General features: G+C 47.8%; 1 protein-coding gene across 1 annotated transcript in view; it reads left to right on the forward strand.

The window, feature by feature from the left end:
- The window catches only part of cntn5 (contactin 5), a 205952-nt gene that overhangs the window by 118682 nt on the left and 66246 nt on the right, over positions 1–21024 (forward strand). Inside the window, exons 6-7 of the mRNA XM_064301519.1 lie at positions 10196–10291; positions 15516–15719. Coding sequence (XP_064157589.1) covers positions 10196–10291; positions 15516–15719 — 300 coding nt within the window. The remainder of the gene's footprint in view (positions 1–10195; positions 10292–15515; positions 15720–21024) is intronic.

A 21024-nucleotide genomic window follows, 5' to 3' on the forward strand; every position in this document is an offset into this window, starting at 1 on the left:
CCTGCACATTAAGACCGTGAATATATGTCCAAAGCTTTGACTAACAAATAAAAGAAAGAATTATCATTTTTCTTCTTGATAAACACAGGGTTGGCGAGTTTGGCAATTGCTAAAAACGAACTTGCCTATCTGAGTTTGGGGAAAAAATGGTACTAATGGTGTTTAATTTAAGGTTGAACGTGGATTGAATGCAGGCATTTTTGAACCTCCCTACGGTTTGCATTTACATTGTGAACAGACACTGAAAAGCTGCTTTGTGTAAAAATAGTTTGACATCCTTTCTTTGGCAAATGTGATGCCTTCATTTGGAAAACCTGTGATCTTATTTCTCTTCTTTTAATGGGTTTGTGAAGATGACACCGTTTCAGGTTTCAATTTGCACCTGAAACCATTTCAGCCCGCTTTTCTGTAATTCGCTGGTCTTAATCTCATGTATTACCATACCATGCTGAAACCTGCACTGCGCAAGATATGTTATCTGCATGTGTGCATGTGTGTGTGCATGTACAGTATGTATGTGTGTATACCTGTGTGTTTATTTAGCTTTATGTATTATATGAATCTATGTGCCCGCATGTGTGTGTGTGTGTGTTTTGTGCTTGTTTATCTAAACAGTTACAATAACCCTCAAGCCACACGGTTGCATGCTAATCAGCCAATAGGAATTCTGGGAATGTTGGGTCATGTTGTTTTCCAGTCTGAAATGCATTCCCCCCCCCCCCCCCCACAGCGAACTGCAATCATCTAATCAGAGCTGCACAGCCGAGGAACAGCCCGTTAAGGCTGCCAATCAGAGCCCTCGCTCTGCTGCTGCATTATGAACGCCGATCAGGCGTCACACGGCTGCACAGCCAGGGCAGGCATCGCTGTGAGACCAGCGCTGTGAGACTGTGCCAGTGTGTGAGAGAACACACCCCACACTCACCAGCGCTGTGGGGTCCAAACGTGGGCGGGGTGCACGGACCCTGCGTTAAGGGCCAAGCCTGTGATTAGGAGCAGTTTCTTTCTTCCGGTCACCCATGCATTGCTTCATGCAAACGTGTGTGAGTTTGTGGTGTGTGCGCGTGTGTGTGAGTGTGTGCGTGTATGTACGTGTGTGTGTGTGTGGTCCGCACGTGCATGTGTCCATGTAAAAAAAGCAAGGTCTCATTGGACCTGCTATCATCACTGTATTTTAAAGATGGGTTTATTTTATTTCTGACAAATTGCTTTTTAAAAATTATATATTTATTTTTTCCAGTTTCTCTGTAGATGCTGTATGGTTTGTTGTCTAGACAATAACACTGTGTTTTACTCAAGGACTGTGTAATGTCAAGGACTGCTTATGCCACTGCCTTTGATGTCCCTTTGTGACGCCATTAGCCAATAGGGGTGAGGGAGGAAAAGAAATGGCTCCGCCTCCTTATTGGCTGCTGTCAGTATTTCTTCCTGTGAACCCAGTATACTGTATAAGCAGGGTTTTCTTCCCCCAGTCACCCTGACACCATTAGCTAATTAACACTTTCCAATTGACCTATTTAGCTACAGCATTGTCTGGCCACTCGTACACTAGTCTTTAGCTGTAATTCCTGTGCTTATAAGTTCATGTAAATGATTTGGGCTGAGGCACTAATTAAGAACACAAGTTGGAGTGAGTGAAAGTGTGAGTAAAGCTGTTCTGGCGGTGCGGTCTGAAGTGACCGGTGTGAGTGAAGCTGTTCTGGCGGTGCGGTCTGAAGTGACCGGTGTGAGTGAAGCTGTTCTGGCGGTGTGGTGAAGCTGCAGCCGAATGGTGTCCGAACCCAAAATGGCCGCAGCACAAAAGCACCTGCTGATTCAGGAGTCTGTTAACCTGGTCCCGGAGAGCCACGGGCTCTGCTGGATTTCATTGTTCATCTGCAATTAATGAATCAATTAGAGCAGGTGATTGCACACCTGGTTCACTGGTTCACTGGTGACTCGGGGTCTAATTTGGGTGCTGATTATAAGATGGAAAGAAGAGCCCACTGAGCTCCTGGCTCTCCAGGGCCAGGGTTGTGCTAATGCTAATTCAGATTCCAGATTTAAAGTTATCATTCATAGCCAGCCTGAGCCTGAGTCACTGATGCTTGTCACTTCACTTCTGTTAATGAGTACTCAGTGCGTGAGCAATCGTCGCTTCTGTTAATGAGCCTGCATCTATAGTGAACATGCGTATAGTCAATACTCATAAGTACATGAGCAATACTCTCATAATGTTTATATTTCGAGCTGTGCCACCTGTTAATTACTACTAATTAACATGCTTTGAAGGGAATGGCCTACATCCACAGTCTACGTTTAATATGAAGGGAGATTTATTGTGTGTTTTATTGGCCTGATAGTGTGTGATGTTTTTATTAATGTTTTCCTTGACAGGCCAATTTTTGTACGCAAAGGAGCATCTCCTTTCATGCTTGTTTGTATGTTGACATACCGTACATCCGTGTCTTCTTTCAGAATACTACGTGGAGAGATTATCTGTCATTTCCCTGTAGTTTCCACGTACCTATGGATGTGAAATTGCCGAGCACGTTATTCAATTCTACACACAGAAATTTGATTCACGTCGCTCACATGGCTATAAATTATCATTATACTGCAGTAGCCTTTGCTTATCTTGGCACTTTTTGCTTTTCTTTTTTCACATTTCAAACTAATTGGCTAACTTCCTGACAGCAGCTGTGAGAAAACCGTGGCGAACCTCACAGCTTCAGACAGCAGACCGTCCTTGCCTTCGAACGGGAGCCGAAATCTCTCTCCCCGTCCAATGAGAACCGAGCTCCTGGGACTGATTCGCAAGCCCTGTGGGTGTGCAGTGAAACCAGGGTAGGCCTTGATTACCGCTTTTAATAGCCCCGAAAGCTCCAACCCCTACAAAGAGCTTAGATTGAACCAGCTCCTAAATCCCTGTTAATGGCGAACAGAGCCCTGCACTGCATGCAAACGAGGCAGATTATTATCTGTTCACGTGTCAGCCCGTGCGTTATGAGTGATGTATGAGGATTGATTTTTCCTGTTTTTTTTTTTTGTCTGGGATTACAGTGTAAGCAAGCGCCGGGGGGGGGGGAAGGGAGGGGGTGCAAGAAAGCGGTTCGCCTCGGTCGGAGTCTTCCTTCCCTGCGTCTTCCTGTCTCTCTGTCGTGCTGTTTCCTGTCTCCTTGATCCCCTTTTGTTTGTTTGTTTATTTATTTATTTTTGGCAGCAGTGCTCTTCAACACCGGCCATTTTCTTGTATTTTTTTGTTTTTAAAATGTATTTTATTTTATTTTATTTTTTGCTCCATTCCGGCGACTCCCCCATAAATATTTTCGTTTTTAGTGATGCGGCCTGTCTGTGCGATTTACCGCCCCATCTCCGGGAAAAAATTGAACATAAAATCCCCCCCTGCCTGGGGCACTATCTGTGTGCCGCGGTGTCAAGATCGCGAGAGATTTCATTTATTCATTTATTTATCTCCGTACGCCCCCCCCTCCCCGCCCCCCTCCCTCCTTCCTCTTTATGGTCAGAACTCTGAGCTAAATCTGTTTTCTCATTTGGGCTACAGGAGGAAGTATTGATTAGCCATAATTCATACGTCGCCGCGGAATTGGCGGGCGGCCGGGGCGAAGCTCTGACGCGCGGAGCGAGGAGGCGCCGGCGACGGGGGCCCGATAAATCAGCGGGCGCGGCGGTGACATCACCGGCGGCTCCCCGACCGCTCGTTATCTCCGCGCCCCTCCCTCCTCCCTCCTCTCCTCCTCGCTCGCACCCGCCCGCGGCCCGCTAAAGCTGGTGCGTTTCCTCTGCTGCAGGAACGCCAGGAGGACCTCCCCCCTTACTCTGGCATATCCTCAGCTTCTCGCATTCCTCAGCTTCCTCTGTGCATCTCTGTGCATTCCTGAGCTTCCTGGCATTCCCTGAGCTTCCTCTGTGCATTCCCTCAGCTACTCTTGCATTCCTCAGCTTTCTGTGCTCCTCTGTGCATTCTCTGTGCATTCCTGAGCTTCTCGGCATCCTCAGCTTCCTCTGTGCATTCCCTCAGCTTCCTCTGTGCATTCTCTGTGCATTCTCGGCATTCCTGAGCTTCCTCTGGCATCTTGGCATCCCGAGCTTCTCGTGCATCCTGGCATCCTGAGCTTCCTCTGTGCATTCTCTGTGCATTCCCTGAGCTTCCTCTGTGCATTCCCTGTGCATTCCCTGAGCTTCCTCTGTGCATTCCCTGTGCATCCCTGAGCTTCCTCTGCATTCCTGAGCTTCCCCTGTGCATTCCCTGTGCATTCCCTGAGCTTCCTCTGTGCATCCTGTGCATTCCTGAGCTCCTGTACATCCGAGCTTCCTGGCATCCTGTGCATTCCTGAGCTTCCCTGGCATCTCGTGCATTCCCTCAGCTTCCTCTGTGCATTCTCTGTGCATTCCCTGAGCTTCCCCTGTGCATTCCCTGAGCTTCCTCTGTGCATTCCCTCAGCTTACTCTGTGCATTCCCTCAGCTTCCTCTGTGCTTCCTCTGTGCATTCTCTGTGCATGCAGTGTGCATTCTGCCTGAATTCCATGCGCATTCTCTGTGCATTCCATTCTCATTCTCTGTGCATTCCGTGTGCATTCTCTGTGCATTCCGTGCTCATGTCCCTGCACGCTCTCTGCTCGTTCCCTGCACTCTCTCTCTCTCTCTCTCTCTGTGTGAGTTAGACAAGGCTCTTGCGGTCACATTTTTCATGGAGGAATCAGCCTTTGATCTTGACCTCCTTTTACGGTGGCACGGCGACGCTGGATTACACCCTCGAGGGCGAGCTGATTGGCTGGTTCACGTGGCCCAGTGGGGCACCGCCCACTTACACTTCCCCGGGCCACCCCCCCGTACCTGTCCTGCCTTCGCTTGCATTATCTTTGAAAAAAACCGCAGGGTCTTCGATTTTTCTATTTCCTTTTTTCAAAATAGGTTTCAAGTGCCTGCAGGGTGTAGGAAACAAAACATCGAATCAGCAGCTGGACACATTGATTCCTCCTGACCCAGTCGCACAGGGCACTGCTTTTCGGATATTTTTTTTTTATACCTCTCTAATATAACAAGTGCTGGCATTCACTGAGGCGTAGAACGCCCTGTGTCTAGATCCAAGAGGCTGAATTAAACAGACTCTCCATCTTGCCAAGTACAATCACACTATATTTACAGTGGACCTTTACAAATGAAAGCGCGCTCTTTATAATAGTGATGTACAAATGCAAGTACACTATTCATGATGCTACTTTACAAATTGAAGTACACTGTTAACAATGGTGAGTTCCAAATGCAAGTACACAAGTGCACTTTCAATAATGGTAAGTTCCAAATGCAAGTAGACTATTATAATTGTACTTCACAAGTCCATGGCAAAATTGAATGTTTGAAATGAGCTGCTCTGGTATAAGGATGTAGTGTGAGACAGTAAAATATGAGTAGGAATAGCTGTGCAAATTTTATAAATATGAGCTAGCTTCAACATACAGGTGGGCCTTGCTTTCAACAGCAGTCACAGCCAATGAAATGCAGTTCAGCTGTTTTTGGAAGAAAAAAAAAAGATGAATAATTTCAGGATCACAGTCCACTGAAGTTCTGTGGTAATAAAAGTCTCTTTCCATCCTACTTTAATCACTTTGGTGCATCAGCTGCAAGCTGTTATATGCCTGTACATCCTGAAAGGCTCGACTGCTGTTGTGACTGCGATGAAAATAACCGCGCTAAGCAGCTCTCTGGGAGCACTGATTGCTTTTTACGTCGACCTATCGGCGCTGGCGTTGTTTCGCAGAGGAAGTGCGACGCGCCTTCTGTGAAACGTCCCGCCGCTCGCACCTCCAGGCGACGGCTGTGAACCGCGCGTCTCTCCCCCCCCCCCCCCCGCGTCGGAAGCGGAGAAGAAGAACGCGGGCAGCCTGTGGGGGTGAAGTGCGTTTGGGAGCTGCGTCCAGGGCTGCAGTGCGAACACTACAGTGGGGGGGGGGGGGGTTATGGCTCTGGATGCGCACTGACCTGACCCCCTGACTGTGTCACGAGGTTTCCGGGGCAACACAGCTGCTGCTGGAAATGAAAAGGGTTCCTGATGGGTGTGAGGCAGCAGCAGTGGGGGGGTGGGGGGTGGGGGGTGGAGGGGGGGGTGTAGGGGGGGAACGAGCGTGGGCTGATCCAGTAACTGATGGGATACGGGGACGAGGACTGTCCCCGCAAACGAGGACTATTTTCGCAACAGGGCTCGTCCGGAACAGGGAGGAAACTGGCGGCAAGGCGGGTTTTTGACAGCTCTGCGTTCTGAACGAGGCGGCTCGGAAAGCCAACGTTATTGTGTCTGCGTTCCCAGACCCCCCCCCCCCCCCACACACACACACACACCCCCCAGCACGTACAGTTATGTGCCTGTAAGGCCTCCAGGCGCTGAGATTGTACGCATGACGGGTTTCTGTTCCGTCTGGAGAGCTGTTAGAGAGCTTGCTAGCTTGTGAAACTTCTCAAACTGCAAGTGCAGTTCACTTACTCACACACACACACATGCTTACACACGCACACACACACTCACACACACACACACACACACACACACACACACACACACACACGCTCACACCCACACACACACACACACACAAACACACACACACATACACATACACACACACACAAATGCACCCTCACACATGCACACGCACGTACTCACACACACACCCACGCATGCACTCACGCGTGCTCACACACTCGCACAAACGGTCACACATTGTGAAGATATGCGTTCGTTCTTTGAGCTCCAGTGTGTTTTTTCTTTCGCTTCTCTTTCTCTTTTTTCCCTCCGTCTTCAACAAGCGTTTCAGGATGAGGGGAGCCAGGGTGCCACTTCCCCTCAGTCTGCACATCTCTCCCGCTAACGAAGGAAAAGCCTCACTTCACCACGGTGCCCGGCACCTCTCCCAGCATGCATTGCACCGCTGACGTTCCCGCCCGTGGTGGGAAGGGGAAGGGGCCGATGAACGCAGTGATTGCTGGCGACGCGGTCGTGTTCCAGCAGGCCCCGTAGCGACGCTATCCGGACGCTATCCAGACGCCTCCGTCGATGAGCGCTCGTTACCTGCGGCGTCTGCGCGCCCTGCGTGAAGTCCGCTCGATAACGGCCAGACGGCACGGCCTGTCCCCGGCGTGTGTCTGGCTTGTGTTCCCGGGAACGCCGCACAGCTCGCTTCGTACCCGACTCAGAAACAAATGTGTAACTGAAAAACATCCTCAGTCGAGAGGAGTTCTTTTTATGTGAGTAAGCGTCAGTCAAAATGCAGCCAGGGCCGTAGCTGCCATTAACCACCGAGGTCATGTCCTCTGTATTTTTCTTACATGTCTGTTTCTAAAGCCTATATTTAATGTCATTTTTTAGTGAGAACATCAGTTGCATTTCATTTAGAAGGGAGATGAACGGTGTTTAATATTTTCTCAAATGTACTCCTAATCTACAGGCATATGTACAGCATTTACACCCTAAAATGCATCCTCAGTTAAATGACCAAATTAAAGGGAGAGAAGAGCACGCCCCAGCCTAACCCCACCAGCCCCCCCGACCCCCCCACCCCCCGCCGAGTCTCTTGATCATGGTATTTTTTAGGTCCTGGTTATGCCCCTGAATGCAATATTAACAGAGGACAGCAAACCCGAGTGTAATTCTACAGTTGAAAACTACAGAAACAGTTTACTGAAACCTGGATTTGTGTGCCGCAGCCTTGCGTCGGTTGAGGATGTTTCCGTTCGGTAAAACCACATCTTAATTTCTGTGGCAGTTATGCTTCATAATGGCTGGTGCTGTTTAAGGGCATTGTGTTACTGAGTGGAGCCTGTCGCCTCTCCTTCTCCGCCTTTGGGAATTGAGGGGTTTTTTCCCACGCCGCGCAGGAACTGGTGCTGTGGGCTATGCGTGGCAAATTGTGGTCACTCACTCACTCACTCACTCACTGACGACCTTTGCGGGACATTTTGTGGGACGCACGCGCAGGTGGTGCTTCGTTCAGTGGGACGCATGCGCAGGTGGTGCTTCGTTTAGTGGGACGCATGCGCAGGTGGTGCTTCGTTTAGTGGGACGCATGCGCAGGTGGTGCTTTGTTTAGTAGGCCACATGCGCAGGTGGTGCTTCGTTTAGTGGGACGCATGCGCAGGTGGTGCTTCGTTTAGTGGGACGCATGCGCAGGTGGTGCTTCGTTTAGTGGGACGCATGCGCAGGTGGTGCTTCGTTTAGTGGGACGCATGCGCAGGTGGTGCTTCGTTTAGTGGGACGCATGCGCAGGCGGTGCCAGCTGAAACGTGTCTGCGGCAGTGAGTTGCGTCGTGGGTCTGGACGGTCACGTGCTTGTTTTTTCTCTTCGGTTATTAATTTGTTTTTAGTGTAATCCGCGGGCCGCCTTCTGCTCTTCGGCCTGACCTTCACGGACGCTGCGCGCGCTTTGTTGTGCCGAATCAAAGGGACTCGACCACGGCTTCATTTATCAAGCTCTGCCACCGCGCAGCTCGAGTGCGGGCCGCCGCCGCTGCTGATCTTTTTAAGAGAGAGAGAGCGCGTCGCCGAAGAAAAGGAAGAAAAACGATGACCTTACTCTCCCGCTTTTTTTCATTAGCTGAAATTTAGATCTTTAATGTGTCCCGGGAGCCGTTCTGTGTTTGCGCGCACACACACACACACACACACACGCTGGCGTAGCCTGGGCACTAAAAAGGAAAGGCTCGTCGCCATGGAAACGGCTTTGTTGATGCTCGTTGAAGACAAGCGCTCCCCTTATACATTTACCTGGAGTTGCTGTAATGACAAACTGCCGTTTTATGAACCTTGAGAGCGAGCTTCTTTTTCTTCATAAATATAGATGATCCAAATTGTGTGTTGTACTTTAACTCTTTAAATTGACTGTGTAGCAGTGGTGGACAAGTGAACGCTAGCAACAAAGTGGAGTTGTACAGAGTGTAATGTAAACAGGCAGCTTAAGCATCACGCTCGTTTGATATATGCGTGTTGGCCTTTCATGGGGCAGGTAAACTGCCAATAGTTTTAATTCAAGGCTGGCTGAGCTTCCTATTGGCTGCCGTGATGTACACTATCTAAATGCAAATTGCTGTTGAGGCTTTAATGGAAAACTTGGAGGTCTGAGGTCTGCTCCTTCAGTCTTAACCTGCAGATCACATTCTGCAGTTCCTGGAACAAAAATACGATATCGGAATTAATTTAGCATGAAAGATATTTACTGAATTTTTTTTTATTTGAAGAAGCAGTGCTGAAGTAAATATCACGAATACAATTTAACTCTTTCCTCCTGTATGTCAAGCAACGGGCTTCACAGAGACAGGAAGCACGTCTGAAATAAGAACATAATCATGTGTAATATGTAACGGTGATAACAGGTCAGTTAGGCCCATCTCATAGTCACGCTCATAATCTACCTGCAGTCTGGAACCTACAGTGTGTGTCCAGTCTTGCAGGTGCAGATTTTTGTTTTACGTCAGCTAATGAACTAATCATGGTCTTTAGTCAAGGTCTTGATCAGTAGAATCAGGTGTACTGGTGCTGGAATAAAACAGGAAACCTGCGCCCGCACCGGCTCTTTTGGGATAAGATGGGACCCCCCAGGTGTGAAGCCTGGACTGGAAGACGGTCGGGTGCTCAGCCTCCCCGCTCTGTGAGCTGTGTGTGTCAGTGCAGCTCCCTGGTGTGATTTCTGTGAGCTGTGCGTGTCAGTGCAGCTGCCCGATGTGTTTTCTGTGAGCTGGGTGTGTCAGTGCAGCTGCCCGGTGTGTTTTCTGTGAGCTGTGTGTGTCAGTGCAGCTGCCCGATGTGTTTTCTGTGAGCTGTGTGTGTCAGTGCAGCTGCCCGATGTGATTCGTGAGTGGTTCAGTGAGCTGCGTGTGTTTCTGTGAGCTGTGTGTGTCAGTGCAGCTGCCCGATGTGATTTCTGTGAGCTGTGTGTGTCAGTGCAGCTGCCCGATGTGATTTCTGTGAGCTGTGTGTGTCAGTGCAGCTGCCCGATGTGATTTCTGTGAGCTGTGTGTGTCAGTGCAGCTCCCCGATGTGTTTTCTGTGAGCTGTGTGTGTCAGTGCAGCTGCCCGATGTGATTTCTGTGAGCTGTGTGTGTCAGTGCAGCTGCCGATGTGTTTTTACTGTGCTGTGGTGGTGAGTTGAGCTTTGCGTTCTCTCTCTCTCTCTCTTCTCTCCCCCCCCCCCCCCCCTCCTGCAGATCTGGGGAACTTCAGCAGCAGAGCGCGAGGGGGCGTGTCCGTGCGCGAGGGACAGGGCGTCGTTCTCATGTGCTCCCCTCCGGCCCATTCCCCAGGTAACGCCCCCCCCCCCCACTCCCCCCCTCACCCTCCACCGCCGCCGCCATCGCCGCTGTCCAACACAGGGTAGCCCCAACTTAACCAGACTCACACCCTGAATTTGGGTAGGCACACTTAGTGCGAGCTAACCCCACCAACCCAAAATCAGGGTGTGCTTTGCTAACAAACCAGCAGGCAGTTGCTTCTTCCGATGAGCGGTGATGTACCTAGCCAGAGGCTCAGTTTCAGCACACAGACATAACCGATAGGAGAGGCATGTGTTTACTCTGTCAGAACGCACAGAACGCTTGCAGCCATGTTTCCTGGCTCCAGAGGTGTCTGCTAATGCTCCTCCTCATGTGCCAACTCTTTTTTTACTTTTTTTTTTTCTTTCTTCAAAGCAAGGCCATGAATCATCCGGCTTTTGTTTTAGTTCGGCTCTGTTTGAGCACCGGTCCCCGTTCCCCACGGGGCTGTTTGCTGAGAGCTCTTCAGCTCCAGGACCGCCATCGTGCCATATTGCCTGTCACTGTGACCGTCAGAATCCAGCAAGTTCCCAGCTGTTCTGGGGCGAAGGGGGGGGGGGGGGGGTGGTTGATGGGGGACTCAGGGGGCTGATAAATCACTCTACCTGAGAATAAAAGGGAGTAACAGGAGGGAGGAATGTGTGGTCTTAATAGCTTGGTGGGTGGGTGTGTGTGTGTGTGGGGGGGTGGGGGGCGGCGAAGGAATGAAGCCTTTTTTAAATGGGGGGGCATCCATACCATAGTGGGTGGGATTGGGGGGGGGGGGGGAGGGGGCTTTTTAAATGGCTGCACTGCACCTGGTGTGTTATTCACACCTTCTGCTTAAATAGCAGTTTTCATCAAAGCCTTTGGTGTGATCAACAGGGAATTCAAGTGGTGGGGAAGGGGGTTGGGGGGGGAACCTTTGTCAGTCAGACCCCCCATTACCAGCAGCCTTATGTTTCATTAACTGCGTGAAAGGGGTTGGGGTGGGGGGGGGGGGTGGGGGGGGGGGGGTAGTTGCACGGGCCATATGGAGGAACCGCGGGCGCCTGTTAGATTAATTAGGAGAAATGAAGACGCGTCCGGAGCTGTGCAGGAAACAGCACTCCATCAGCGTGTTCCTGAACTGCTCCACCTCTCCCCGTACTGCGTCCCCAAATCCTCGCCCAATAGACGCCCCCACCTCGGGGCTGGCCAGAGCTCGGCCGCCCGCTACAGTGAGCCGATCCTGAACGTGCAGGACAGCCCCTCGTTCAGGAACACTGGCAGCCATGCCCAAAATGAGGTGACCCATCATAGGCCCGCCTGAAGCACAACAGCATGCAGTGGGGCATGGACATTGCCCTTTTTTTGTGATCAACGTTTTTCTCTAAATTGTAAGGCCTGAGGGCTGGTGGGGGGCCATGGGGCCTTTGGGCCTGTGAATGTATATGAAGGTTTTCCTGTGTCTGAATTTTGGCCTTTACTGTAGATGCCGGCAATATGAATCGACTTTAAGGTATAAACTGAATTTTCAGCCCTGCCACAAATGCTAAATTACCGGTTTGCTTCATTTTTTATACGGCCAACTGTATGACTTTTTTTTTTTTTCCTGGGAGCTCTAAATAAAATTTCCTTGTGGCTGAGATATATTTAGTATGTGCAGTGTACAGTATGTAGAGTGCTGAGTGCACAAATAGCCTGCAACTCTGCAGGAGGGGCACTTGCTGCTTTATTATTTCCTCAAGTGATATGTGTGTGTGTGTGCTTGTGGGTGTGTGTGTGTGTGCTTGTGAGAGTGTGTGTGTGCGTGCGTGTGTGTGTGTGTGTGTGTGCATGTGTTTGTGTGTGTGTGTGTGTGCATGTGCTTGTGTGTGTGTGTGTGTGTGTTTGTGTGTGTGTGTGTGTGTAAACACAACCTTACCTGCGCAGCTGATTTCCACCATTTTACTAGCACTCCTGATTTATCCAAACGTCAAAACATAGTAATTATTACATTTTAGAATAATTACTCTTCAGTTTCAGAAACTAATCAGTCGCTTGTGCTCGTTACCACGTGTGCTAATAACTGGCCAATTAGAGAAGGTCCTCAGGGAGCCTGTTTTCAACAGCAAGGGGACCGGACTCAGAAGGCACTGTTGCAGTAAATATCTGATGACACTTCATTAGGCAGATTCCAAACGAGACAAACAAAGGGTGTATTGTTTGCAAGATAAATATTCATGGTTTATCATATCAGACGACTTAGCATTCAGTTTGACAAATGGGGCTTGAAGCTATAAAAAAAAATAAAATAAAAAAAGACAATAAAATGCAGTCTTCTCGTGATTTATCAGCACAGTAACCCCAGCTGAGAGCCAGTTTGAACTGAATAATAAAACGATAACCCTGAACCAAATTCCTGTCAGAGTCGTTTTGTTTCGGGAGTTCTTCCTCCGCATTAAGGGAAGGGCGCATTTATAACAGTCCAATTCAGGAAGTGCCCGCGTGTCAGGGCCAGTTCTGGGCCCTCAGACAGATAGTGTGTAATCTCGAGTGCTCTCATCAAACCCCGCTTCATTCTGAAGGCCTAACGTCCCAGCGTCTGAGAGAGTGCCTAACTCCAAACCGCCTCGTCCCTCGGGCTGAATGAGCACAACATACACTCTTACCCTTAACAGGCACACCCCACGCAGACTGCACTAATAATAATAATAATAATAATAATAATGATATTAATACGGAGGAGTGCTATTAATATAGGACGGAGTGTGGCACAGTGAGTAAGGAACTGGGCTTGTAACCGAAAGGTTGCAGGTTCGATTCCCGGGTAAAACACTGCCGTTGTACCCTTGAGCAAGGTACTTAACCTGCATTGCTTCAGTATATATCCAGCTGTATAAATGGATACAATGTAAAGTGCTATGCAAAAAGTTGTGTAAGTCGCTCTGGATAAGAGCGTCTGCTAAATGCCTGTAATGTAATGTAATGTAATAATAATAATAATAATAATAATAATAATAATAATATTATTAATAATAATAATAATAATAATAATAATAATAATAATTATTATTATTATTATTATTATTGTGCACTCAGGGGCAGAGCTAGCCTGCCATATATGGGTGCGAGGCAGGAAATGAAGTGTCACACTCAGAACAACACAAAGGAACAGTGAGTCCATTTTAAAGATATGACACATTTCAGCAACAAGTCTGATATACTTCAGATCCATTTATGAAAAGAATACGCTGTGTCACGCAAGTGCAAATACAGTAAGCTAAGTAAACAGGTCTGAGCTGGGAGAAAGGTCATGATGAGACACCACTGACCCAGGCTAGGCTGAAGAACAGTCTCACTTGAATTCACATTAAAAAACTGTTTTTGGTTGATTATTTGAGCCTGTTCATTTGTGTGACTGTAAACTATAGCAGATACTTGTACCATTTATGCCTCAGTTCTTACACATGACCCTCACATGACCCTCAGCTTGTGCTCTCCTGCTGTCTCATTGGTCCAGTGTTTAAAGAGCCTTGACTGAAGACCAATCAGAGGAGACAGCTCACAATAGTGCCTGCTCATGACTGAAAGTGTTGTCTCTGCCCCCGTTGCCTGGACAACATGAGTTGAATAAGGAGATGTGTAGAAGCCTATGGAATGTTTCTCTATGAGGAAGCATAATTGGCTGATAAATCACCATAGAAACCATACAACATATTATTTGTCGTGACACTCTGTACCTGATTCAATTCAATTTTATGTATCATGCTTTTTGCAGAGAACTGTCACAAAGATGGTTTTTAGAGTAGCAAAGTAAGAGACAGAGCAAAAACAAGGAACTGAGCAAACACCAGGCCTGAACCCCCGGATAGCCAGTGTAGAACATAAATGCAGTTTTACTCCGTTAATTGAGTAGACTCAGATGTCACAAAGGAATGTCATTCTAACTCAATTAATTAGAGATGAAGAGTTTAACTTATAAGTTAAAGACCAGTGAATGCTTGATCAAATTAAGCTGCCCTACTCAAACAAATTGCAACAACCTGTGTTCTCAAACCATTTGAGTAAAACATACTTTTTAGTTTTACTTTGTATATTATAATTATAAATGTTTTGATTTCAATTTTACACAATTTTTGTCTGTGTGTGTCTGGCATTCATAGATTTATGACAGAAGGCAGCATGTACTCAATTTACTTTTTTGTTTATTTCTTTCCCGCATAAACTTGTACCAATCAGAATTAACATACTCTTCATAACCTGAGGGATTTTGTGCTGTTGCAAAAACACATAACACTATATTTCAGACTAGTTTGCGATGTGTTTTGAAGTTCATTCTGACAAGACAGAGTTTTGTTTATTTACACGCTCATCTGTGTCATAAACCACACTGGAAATTTGCATTCCTAGCCGTCTAACATAAATAAATTAAGAGAAAACCCGCTTGAATATTAACGCTCATATTTTTTAAAGTGTAAATCTAAATCAGAATGTGAAGTTAAAAGCTTTTTTGAAATCGACGGCGGTTCTGGTGCGTGGGCTGGTCTGCAGTCGGCGGGTGTTTTCCGCGTGGATAGCGGTGCCGCTGGTGCGGAGGTGCGCCTCGATTAAAGTCTCAGATCCCGTCCTCGTATTTCCTGCCGATGCTGAAGGGAGTGCTTCCCGAATTCAGCCACGTAACCGGGGGATACGGCGGCGACAAATGTCAGACGTGTCAGACTCGACCGGCACGGTGTCTCTGGGCTCACACTTCACACGATCCGGACCGTTTGCTACTGTCTCCGCTCAGGCCGTTTCAGGATGACTGTGTTTTTAAATCCCACGCCCGAGGTCTACTTATTTTAATCTTTTTGAAGGTGCCTCAAGACGTTTTACCTTTTGAGGGTACCCCAAGACATTTTACCTTTTGAGGGTACCTCAAGACGTTTTACCTTTTTAGGGTACCTCAAGACTTTCTACCTTTTGAGGGTATCTTGAGACTTTCTGCCTTTGAATATTTATTTATTTATTTTTAAAATAAGATGACAGTTGGAAACATGATCAGATAATGAGTAAATGTTGACCAGTTTCCTTTTTTTGCCAGATGTGAAATGAGAAATATGCATTGTCTTAATCATCAGTAGTGGTATCTAATGCATTGTATATCTTGAGAAATACATCCATGTGAACTTGATAGTAAGTAATGAAATGATCATCTCAGGGTTTGTTGTGTGTGCTTTTTTCGTTTGTTTTGTTTCGTTCGTTTCATTTCGTTTCGTTTCGCTTTCTCCAGAGATCACGTACGGGTGGGTGTTCAACGAGTTCCCGTCGTTCGTGGTGGAGGACAGCAGACGCTTCGTCTCCCAGGAAACGGGGAACCTGTACATCTCCAAGGTGCAGCCCTCGGACGTGGGGAGCTACATCTGTCTGGTGAAGAACCCGGTGACCAACGCCCGGGTGCTCAGCCCGCCCACTCCGCTCACGCTCAAAACAGACGGTGAGACTCTGCGCTCGTCCACCCATTCACCGACTCAAAAGTAATAATAATATTTTTAAGCTTTGCAATTAGAGTACGCTCGTATCCACTGCAACCTTTTCTTTTAAACATATGAAAGATATGTATGAAGCTGTGTGTTTGCAGAAGCAGTTCAGGTAAAGCATCTTGCTCAGGTGGAACAACGGCAGCGCCCCACATAGGAATCAAACCAGCAATCTCAGTGATACAAGCCCATCGTACACTAGTTATTATTATTACTATTATTCATATTATTATTATTATTACTATAATAGCAGCTCCACCATACATTATTTAAGTGTATTTTAAATAACGTATGGTTAAATATATTTTAGACTGTGGAATGCCTTAGACTATAAAGGCGCTCTCTCTGAGAACGTGGTGCATTCTACAGTTGGTTATCGGTCTCTGGAGAGTCGCCAGGCGTCTACGAGTAGCCAGGTGTGGCGTGAGAAACACTGCGAGTCTCCTGGGTGGGTTTCCGGGCGGGTGATGTATGCTTGTCATTAGCGTCCGCTTACACCCGCTGTACACATGTTGGCTGTTGCATATTGAATCTTCCCTTTGAGGTCTGAGTCTCAGAGCGTCTTCCCCGCGGGCAGCCACAGACAGCGACGCCGCTCGTAACAGCCTTGCTGCTGGGGCCCGCAGCGGGGAAACCGGCATAATTAAAATCTGCCTGAGAACAAACCCTCCCGCCAGGAACCTCAATATTTTACGCAGCGTAATAAGTTTATAATTAGCATGGAATACGCCCTGAAATCTCCAGGTGGGAGGGGGGTCTTGTTGCGTTCCTGTCTGGGAGGAAACCTGGGGGTGGGGGAAAGACTGTAAGAATGGTATAAATTTGGGATTTGTCCCGCTAAATGGACGGTGAGGAACGGCTCCTCGTTGGCCCGGAGTGGCTCTCGCTCACACAGAGCGGCTGGGTGAGACCGGCCTCGGGGGAAATCATCTCTCCCGCATAAAATTAAGCGGAATGAATGGAGCCCGGCTGTGAATGGGATTATGGTCTTAGTGCCGCCGCCGCTGTCCTCCTCAGAGGGAAGGGGGGGGGGTGGAGTCACGCTGAGCTCTGTCTGCCGCGGCGGGTCCGCCCGTCACCGTGACGATGGCCGACGGTGGCCTCAGATGGCACTCCGGCATACTTTCGGCCTTTCTGAAAACAGGACGTCGGCCGCCCCCCCCCCCACCCCGCCAGTCCCGTTACCCGCGACAACAACGACGATGGCGCACCGTGTCTTTGCCTTATCGGTGAAATTAAGTCCCTGCTGCCAGCTGTCTTCTCTCTATCCCAACTCCTCCCGCCCCCCTCCATCCCCCCCCCCTCGTCCCCCCGTCCCCTGATTTGCATACCCTCTCTCCCCTTGTAAGAAACGCTCCCAGGAGACGCGCGGTGCGGCGCTAACAGCATTAGCTCGCCGATTTCTGCTCCATCTCATTAGCAGACGCGGGAAGGGGGGAGAAGCTGCTACCGCTAACCGTCTGTAACCCCCGATCACACACAGGCGGGGGGGGGGTTACCCTGATCAGAGAGAGAGGGGGGGGGAGGGGGCAGGCTTTTCCACCTGTGAAAGAAAAGGGAAAAAAAGCGGGGTTTCTTTATCTTGGCAGCGTTTGCTCTTTGAATTGCATTTAAATAATTGAAATATTTCACTGAACTCTCACACAGCTCTGCTACACAGGGGCTGGCTTTACGCAGTGCATTAGATAGGCTTCTCTCTCTCTCTTTCTTTCCATATATATATATATATATATACACATATATTGTGTGTGTGTGTGGCGCATGTCTATACTCTATATATGGGTATGTGCAGTTGTAGAGAGTAGCAGGATGAATGTGGTTTCTCTCTGCAGCTTGTCCTTGCACACCCCCTCCCACCCCCCACCCCACCAGTCCTCACCCCTTCCCGCTGCACCGTCCCCAGCCGACGCCTTTCAGAATGGAACATACCCTCGTCCCTCACCCTAATCGCCCACCTGCCCCCTGGGGCCAGTCCTCCCCGAATCAATCCAGGACAAGGCGGGAGTCACGGGGGGTGGGGCGGTGGGGGGGGGGGGGGGAGAGCCAGAGAACAGTGCTGTCGCTATTAATCATCTTTGAAGTTGCAGGATACTTGTGTCAACAAACAAGTTGAGACAACAACAAATCGCTACTCTGTGTTTTTTTTGTTTTTCTTTTCCTTGCAAGACCCGGCCCAGCCCATGACCTTTCGTATTAGTCAGAGTTGTTTTCTGCCCTCTGGAAATAAAGTAAAAAAATGTTGTGTGTTCAACAATCACCATACTCCACACCTTCATCCAGCAGATATTGCCATGAACGGTGCTTTTTAAAAAAAAAAAGCTAATTGAATTTAAGAAAGCATTACCTGGCTCAGTAGGTAATTACTTGTGCTAATGTTAAACTGCACTGGATTCCAAACTATACTGCAGAAGTGAGACTAATCAAATCCCTGTGCTCAGCTGGAGTTTGTTTGAAATGGAGAAGAACATTTAGTTCACTTACTCATCATTTAGCATTAGCATGTTTGTGGTCTTGCTTTAGCTGTGCTGTTGCATTAGCCTCTTTATGGGTTTGCTTTAGCTGTGCTGTTGCATTAGCCTCTTTATGGGTTTGCTTTAGCTGTGCTGTTGTGTTAGTTAGCGGTTTTAGCTCTGTTTTTATGTAGGTTTGCTTTAGCTGTGCTTGCTCTTGTGCTTAGCGTTAGCATCTCTTTATGGGTTTGCTTACGCGTTGTGTCGTTACCTCTTTATGTTGCAGGTGCTTGCTAGCCTCTTTATAGTCTTGCATTAGCTGTGTTGTAGCATTAGCCTCTTTATGGGTTTGCCTTAGCTGTGCTGTTGTGTTAGCGTTAGCCTCTTTATGGGGTTGCTTTAGCTGTGCTGTTGTGTTAGCGTTAGCCTCTTTATGGGCTTGCTTTAGCTGTGCTGTTGTGTTAGCGTTAGCCTCTTTATGGGGTTGCTTTAGCTGTGCTGTTGTGTTAGCGTTAGCCTCTTTATGGTCTTGCTTTAGCTGTGCTGTTGTGTTAGCATTAGCCTCTTTATGGGTTTGCTTTAGCTGTGTTGTTGTGTTAGCATTAGCCTCTTTATGGGCTTGCTTTAGCTGTGCTGTTGCGTTAGCGTTAGCCTCTTTATGGATTTGCTTTAGCTGTCTTGTTGCATTAGCATTAGCCTCTTTATGGTCTTGCTTTAGCTGTGTTGTTGTGTTAGCGTTATTCTCTGTATGGGCTAGCTTTAGCTGTGCTGTTGCAGGCTAGATGGCATTAGCCAGCCCAGCCTCAGCACACCTGTACTGTAAACACATCTGCAGGCAGACCGTGCATCCCGGATCATGCCCAGGTCTCTTCCCGTCCTGTCTGCCTGTTCAGCACCAGGGACAGCGCTGTCAGTGCTGCCGGTTCAGCACCAGGGACATCGCTGTCAGTGCTGCCGGTTCAGCACCAGGGACAGCGTTGTCAGTGCTGCTGGTTCAGCACCAGGGACAGCGCTGTCAGTGCTGCTGGTTCAGCACCAGGGACAGCACCTGTTTTTGTTAGGGGGGACCATAATTTAATGGAACGCTAAACAAAGCACTTTCACACACCCGAGTCCCCCTCTCCCTGCCGTGTGACCGCGGTCCACATTGAGATGCAGGTGCGCTCGCCCAACCCCCCCCGAAACCCGTGAACCGAAGCTGCCCTCCCGTTGCATTCTGGGAGGAACAAATGGAATGCCTTCCCCCCCGGGTTACCACGGGGATTTAGATGATGCTGCCCGTCTCATCCTGTATGAGTGTATCTGGCCCTTGGGGGCGATGTTTCCCATGTCGTATTGGAAATGATGCCATTAAGGTTTGCTGCATCCTAAGTAATTCTGACTGAAGGGCACACAGGTTTACATTAGACGGACACACAGATTAATCTTCGATTTCAGCCTATGAATTTATAATGTTATGAAAATGGATTTTATTGGTAGCGCTGATGGTTTTAGAGGTAAAATGCTTTGTTCACCAAACGAGTCCCAGACCATGGGAACAAAATCTATCTCAGGCAGTGAGTCTGTAATATAATATATTATATATAATATGGCCATTAAAAATCCCTGCAGATATGTGTGGTGATTTGAGTGGACACATCTTTTCTCTCTCTGGTGTATTACCCTCTTTAGCACTCTGTGCATTTGGAAAGTATGTTTTAGAAGACAACCTTTCCCCCTCAAGTGATGTCCAATATGAAATAGATGGGCTTAGTGTATTGAGTTTGCAGCATCACACTTTAAAAAGCAACAAGAAAAAGAAACATTTTTGTATTTTGTGCCTACATTATTATTATTTTCTGGTGAGCAGTCACCTTTGAAGCCAAAGCACATTGAACATTAAAGTAAGCCAAAGTGAAGACAGGTACTAGGCTAACCAGGTGTGCGATATTGCTACTCACAAAACAAAATGCCCGTTTGAGTTCTGTTTCAGTACCGCTTCTATCAGCTGTTAAAATATAAGCCCAGACAAGGAGGTGAAATACTGCAAATTAGTTTTATAGTACAACTTCCTTTGGAGCCTTCAGCTGTATAAATCAGAGGCTGTCACACTTGAGCAGACAGAGACTGAAATAGAAATGTGTTTGGGATAACGTAATCGACACTGTTGCACAGACATTTCGGAACTGTGAGATTGCTCCTGTCTCTTTTACGGCAGCCATTTTGTTCCGTCGCGTGAAAGGAGGCTGTTTGTGTTCTGAGCGGGAAGACGGTAATGCCTAAAAAAATGCAGCTTAATTTTCTTACAGAGAACACTTCTTCTCAGTCTTCTGAGGATGCAACGTTAAATGAATACTTATTTACCGCTTTATATGGCTCACCATAATATCAGAACACCGTCTCACCATCTGCCATTTTAATTTACGCACACGACAGACAATTTGATGAAAATTAATCGCATTCACTCCTTTTTGCTGAACACAACCTCTACATGACTCTGTGTAAAGCAAATGAGGGGTATTCTTAATTCAATGTTCGCTGCATATTTGAAGGCATTCAATAGCTTCCCATGGAGAAAATACTACCCATAGAGTCTGTTGTAGGGCAATTATCCAAATCAGTCATTTTGGTTCAGCCCTGAGATCTGAGCTGATTGAACTGCATGCATTGCACTAGAATATGGCATGGTTAGGCACGGGCATTGAACATGTGTTACATTTACCTTCAGGCCACTGAGCTTGGCTGTACCATTAAAACAGTATTCTATGTGCGCTACATGTGGAACATTCTATGTGCGCTACATGTAGAACATTCTATATACGCTACATGTAGA

Source organism: Anguilla rostrata, chromosome 12, assembly GCF_018555375.3.
Source record: "Anguilla rostrata isolate EN2019 chromosome 12, ASM1855537v3, whole genome shotgun sequence".
Lineage (NCBI taxonomy): Eukaryota > Metazoa > Chordata > Actinopteri > Anguilliformes > Anguillidae > Anguilla > Anguilla rostrata.